At 43.8% G+C, this 5,988-nt stretch overlaps 1 protein-coding gene across 1 annotated transcript in view; it reads left to right on the forward strand.

Annotated features, from left to right (window-relative positions):
• Positions 1 to 3,770, forward strand: part of MAT1A (methionine adenosyltransferase 1A) — a 19,788-nt gene extending 16,018 nt beyond the window's left edge. Inside the window, exons 7-9 of the mRNA XM_026714569.2 lie at positions 371 to 553; positions 1,502 to 1,635; positions 3,185 to 3,770. Coding sequence (XP_026570354.1) covers positions 371 to 553; positions 1,502 to 1,635; positions 3,185 to 3,287 — 420 coding nt within the window. The 3' untranslated portion in view covers positions 3,288 to 3,770. The remainder of the gene's footprint in view (positions 1 to 370; positions 554 to 1,501; positions 1,636 to 3,184) is intronic.
• The last annotated feature ends 2,218 nt before the right edge of the window (positions 3,771 to 5,988 follow it).

Below are 5,988 nucleotides of genomic sequence, written 5' to 3' on the forward strand. Positions count from 1 at the left end.
CAAATACTGCTTCATAGCGATTTTACAGCCCTCTCTAAGCAGTTTACAGAGTTAGCCTCTTACCCCCAACAATCTGGGTCCTCGTTTGACCCACCTCAGAAGGATGGAAGGCTGAATCAACCCTGAGCCTGGTGAAAATCGAACTGGTGACAGTCAACAGAATTAACCACTACAGCTCTAATAATAGATGATACCGGTAGATAGATGATAGATAGATAGATAGATAGATAGATAGATAGATAGATAGATAGATAGATAGATAGATAGATTAAGAGAGAGAGAGAGAGAGAGGAGGGGGCTATCATGAAACATTTCCCAAAAACACCTGGTAAAAACCGAGATTGGCACGTTTGGTCTTGCAATATTGCAGGGTGACGCAGGAGTTACTGGCCGGAAAATCATTGTGGATACTTATGGTGGATGGGGAGCCCATGGAGGTGGAGCTTTCTCAGGCAAGGACTACACAAAAGTGGACCGATCGGCAGCCTACGCAGCCCGGTGGGTGGCCAAATCTTTGGTGAAAGCAAGGCTGTGTCGCCGGGTTCTGGTCCAGGTAAGAGACTTTTTGCTAACCTGATAGTCGTAAAATCAAATAAAAACCAATTTATTACAGCCATAAGACCAGATATCTAGTAGTAGAACTGTCACATCACGCTCTGTCTCTCTCTCTCTCTCTCCCTCCCTCCCTCCCTCTCTCTCCTATCTATCACCTTATCACCTTGTCTGTCTCTGTCTATCTGTCTTACCGTCTGTCTGTCTGTCTGTCTATCATCTATCTATCTGTCTATCATCTATCTGTCTATCATTATCTCATCTATTTCTAATTCTCTCTCTATTTATTCTTCAATACTGTAATCCAGTATATAGAATACAGTTTGAAAAATTAGATTGTTTAGTATCGATTTTTTTTGCTGTACAATGTGTGTTTGTGTACACTATTTTTTCTATTCTTGTATCATTTTTAGTAGTATTCAAAGAATCTCTTTCTTTGTATTCTCTCTCTATCTCTTTCTCTGTCTCTCTCTCCATCTTTCTCTCTCTCTCTCTCACACACACCTGTCTATCATCCATCCATCCTTCAATACTGTAATCCAGAAAGAGAATACAAATTTAAAAAAATTCAGTTGTAATCACTTCTGTGTATCTCCTCAACTTTTAAAATTTAAATTGGTCCTCTGTTCTTCCTGAGTGATTAATGCCATTCTGTATTTGAATCTTTGGGCAATCGTGGACAGTTTTCTCCCTCCTTCCCAAAACCTGGACCTCCCACCTTTTCACCAACTAATGCAAGGGTCTTCAAACTTGGCAAGTTTAAGACTTGTGGACTTCCAAGTCCCAGAATTCCTGAGCTAACATGACTGGAGGAGGAATTCTGGGAGTCCACAAGTCTTAAAAGCTGTCAAGTTTGAAGACCCCCCTAGACTAAAGGAGTGGCCACCAAATGAATCTGTGGATGACACGCACGAAGCCAGCCTCAAAATGTCTTCTTCTCGCCACCTAGGTTGCCTACGCTATTGGAGTGGCCGAGCCACTGTCCATCTCCTTGTTCACCTATGGTACCTCTGCCTACACTGAGCAAGAGCTTCTCAACATTGTCCACCAAAATTTTGACCTTCGACCTGGAGCCATTGTCAAGTAAGTGTGTCATTTTGGGGCAGAGTAGAAATGAAGGTTGGGGCACTGTTGCTTTCCTAGTCTTGGGAACTGAATGAAAAATCTGGACTTCCTTCCATTCCATTCCGAGTTTCCCCCAAAGAATCAGGCTCTGATTGGGAAGTGTTTATGGTGTGTTCTCCCATCCTTGGGTCCTGGAGAGAGAGAGAGAGAGAATGAGAGAGAGAATGAGAGAAAGATAAACCGTTTCAAATATGTCAATCTGGGCGGGTTCCGGTTTCACGCTCAACATGGAATCCCTCTTCAAATAGTTCTTGCTCCCATTTGGCCAAGTGCCTTGGTTTCAAATGTTAGGCAGTTCCAGGGCTGAAAACCTGACCTCTGACAAGGGGTAGATTTATAGGAGTGACAGCAGTTTTGTCAGTAAAGGGCTAATTATCCAAACGAGAGCCTGAAAGAGTAAGAAGGTCGACTCATCTGTAGGACAAAATGTTCCAGAGATTCACGGAGAACGTCACAAGGAAAGGTTGGCCTTCAAAGAAGCTCATGCTTTCTTCTGGCCCAGAATGATCCAGAAGAGAAACAGGTGTATATAAATTCCCTTATCAAAATGATCACGGTGGCTGCCTTTTTTTAAAAAAAAAATGTAACCTTGACTAGTAACTCACTCCATGTACACCTGGACCTTTTAAAGCAGTTTTGTCGTGGCAGTGGCTTGTGGTATCTCCAGTGGTGGGATTCAAATAATTTTAACAACCGGGTTCCCTGCCCTAATGATTTCCTCCAGGAACCAGTTCAGCAAACTGCTCAGGAAGTTAACAACCAGCTCTCCCAGCTGAATCCCACCACGGGGTATCTCCTTTCATAACAGCGACGTTGCTGGATGAACCAAGAGGCCTATTGAAGTCAGTGTTCTGGCCCGGGAATGGTCAGCAAGATGCCAATGAAAAGTTTGCCTGTTCAACACTTTTGTCTCATAGCTTGTCAGATAAATATATGTGGGGCAGGGAAACTCCTCGGGTATTGGATATCAGTGGCTGCGGTGGCCTGGAGGTGGAGCTCTTGCCTCACAATCAGGAGGCTGTGAGTTCGATCCTAGGAAGAGGCAGATGTTTCTCTCTCTGGACACACTGAGAATATATCTGCTGAACAATAAAACTCCACGTTGGTGACAGGAAGGGCATCCGGCCAATAAACACCCAGCTCCGTTCAGTTGCCCAGACACCACCCCAATGCAAGGGATTATGGGGTCATTAAAAGAGGATGAGTGACTGCCTTATCTAGTTTCCCCGTTGATTTTGCCTGCCCAGAAAGGTCACAAAAGGGGACCCCAGGACATGAACGCGAGTCATTTGTCAAGTGTCTGAATTTCTATTTCGGGACCACGGGGGTGTTGCAAAGGTTGTACGTGTGATAAACGCTCCTAAGTCACTTATTTCAGTGCCGTCGTAACTTTGAATGGCCATAAGCTGTCGTAAGTTGAGGACTACCTGTGTTAGACTACATCAAAGGAAGGAGGAACACCCCCCCCTCCAACTTTAATAACTTTATTTATTTATTTTACATTTAGGGATCTGGATTTAAAGAAGCCCATTTATCAGAAGACGGCTTGTTACGGCCATTTTGGAAGAAGTGAATTTTCTTGGGAAGTTCCCAAAAAGCTCGCCTTCTAACTTTCTTGGGCCAACCTCTCTCCATTTCAAAGGAACAGTATTTTATTACCCTGGGTGCTTCCATTGACCATTGTCAGTGCTGAAGAAAAATAATAATAATAATAATAATAATAACGGAGAAAGGTTCCCTTTTGGCTTTCACTACATATCGGCCCACGCAGACTTAACAGAGGATAAATTGGGGGCAGATGGATGTCATTTTAATTTTGTCTAATGCTGCTATTTTGGGATAGGGGAGGAAATTCCACTGGAAAAGACAAGAAGGGACTTAAACCTACAATCAGACAATAGACTTTTTTATTTTTATTTTTCCAAGCCATCGAGTCTACTACATCTTTCTAAACAACTAATCGGAAGAATTTTTCTCAGATTTGATATGATTTCTCGACGTTTTGCAACAAGACTGTTCAAAGGTTCTGGCATCCTGCTTCCCCGGGCTACAAGGAGTAGTTACTCTTGGAGTAAAACAGAACATTTCCCCTAGATTGGAGACGCATCTTTTTCAAGGGGGGTTCTGCCACATTTCACTAATTCTGCTCCAATGTGCATTTAATTTTTTCTTGCTCTTTCCTCTCTTTCTTTTCTCAACTGCCTTCCAGATAGTCCTTCACAAATGACCATAAAGGAGCTTGTCCATTACGGTCACATGTCATAACAGTCATGAAAGCTGTAGTCATATAGCAAATGTGGCAGTTGTTAAGCAGAAGCCACTGTCATTAAGTGAGCCCATGGTTCCCTCGTGAGAAATTTTTGTCCAAAAAAACCGGAAGTACCCATTTTCAGCAAAACCCTTACGGTGACATGACTGAGGGAGGCTATAAATAACTGTAAATACAGCGAGATGTTGCCAACCTCTGAAGACCGAAGGGTGGTTCCAACACTCAAAAAATGTTGAATCTGGTTCGCGAGTCCCCTTTTTTGGGTCGGTTGTGACTTCAACGGGTCACGAAGTGATCAGTTGTTTGTCAAGGACTACCTGCATAAGCAAACATTTTAGATGCATGCTTGGTGACTTATCAATACGGCTAAATGATGCTGGTGATTCTGGAGCCCATCCTAAACGGTTTTTAGATACAAAAGGCATCTTTAAAAAAAAAAAAAGATTGCCAGAATAGCAGTGTACAAGGAGCGCCTCTTGGCCAACGGTTGAGTTGGCGTGATTGAAAGGTAAGCTCAAGATATTCACCTGACTGGGAGAGAAACTCTCAGCAGTAGAATGAATGTGGCAAGAGGCAAGGGAGGACATGGGAAGGAGGAAACGGGCATGGGAAGAGAATGGCTCTTGAGTTCTGCTGGTCAAGCAATGAGTGTCTGGAATGACACCCATGGAGACCAGACTCGGGGAAGTGGGGGAAGAAGAACCATTTCCCCAGGAGTTTAACTTAAAATATCACCACTGTGTACTGACCCAAAAAGCTAGGATATGTGTTTGCTTCGATCAGAATAACATCTTGGACCAGTAATGAAAGAGAGAGCCAATCTGGTCTAGTGGTGAAGGCCTCAGGCTAAAAACCAGGAAACTGCGAGTTCTAGTCCTGCCTTAGGTGAGGAAACCAACTGGGTGAGTTTTGGTGAATCACCAAGAGACGGTGAGTTCTAGTCCTTCCCTAAGGATAAAAGTGAGCTGGGTGACTTTGAACCAATCACCAGGAGATGGTGAGTTCTAGTCCTGCCTTAGGTGAGGAAACCAGCTGGGTGACTTTCAGTGAATCACCAGGAGACAGTGAGTTCTAGTCCCACCTTAGGCATGAAAGCCAGCTGGATGACTTTGGACCAGTCCCTCTTTCTCAGCCAAACTCACCTCACGGAATTGTTGTGGGGAAAATAGGAAGAAGAAAGAATACTAGATCTGTTCACCACCCTTGAGTAATTTCTAAAAATAGAAAAAAGGGTGGGAGAATAATAATAATTCAAAAAAAAAAAACAGGCAGAAAGAGGAACATCTCCCATGAGCTAGAGAAATGGTTCTGCAGAAACAAATTGGTTTCAAGTCCCATTGGATGCTCCTTAGTTCAACTGGGAACACGAATACAGATGCGTAACTCTGCCTTATAGGCTGTGTTTCTTGAAATATGACTGTCGGCTCCGGTGGTGGGATTCAAATGTTTTTTACTACCAGTTCTATGGATGTGGCTTGGTGGGCGTGGCAGGGGAAGGATACTGCAAAATCCCCCTTCCCTCCCCACCCCACTAACCTGCTTTCCAGCTCCATTCTCCTGTGCAAGACAACAAAAAAAGACCCAGCTGATCTGCTGGAACTCAAAGGGAGGCAGAGAATAGATGGGGTTGGTGGGGCCAGTCAGAGGTGGCATTGGCCGGTTCTCCGAACGACTCAAAATTTCTGCTACCGGTTCTCCAGAACTGGTCAGAACCTGCTGAATCCCACCTCTGATCGCCTCTAAGGAATGCTTCCCTTGCTTGGGATCAGGAGGGAAAGAAATCGTCTGTGCAAGGATTTTTCTGTGCATCATTTCCTCCGAGTTCAGATTCAGTATTTTACTTTATGGTGTAAAGCATCACATATGCTCCATGGTGCTATATCAATTGCTATTATTAAGAGGTTACAGGCTGGTGTCATAACAATCACAATTCTGTCTCAGGATTACAAGCGTAGTTTGCTCCCAGCCTTGGAAAAAAAAAATCCTATCAGTGCCTTGGCAGGTCTTTTATTTTTAAAATTTGGAATAGGCTTCCTTTTCCC

Source organism: Pseudonaja textilis, chromosome 4 (assembly GCF_049901715.1).
Source record: "Pseudonaja textilis isolate UNSWEBS1 chromosome 4, rPseTex1.2, whole genome shotgun sequence".
Lineage (NCBI taxonomy): Eukaryota > Metazoa > Chordata > Lepidosauria > Squamata > Elapidae > Pseudonaja > Pseudonaja textilis.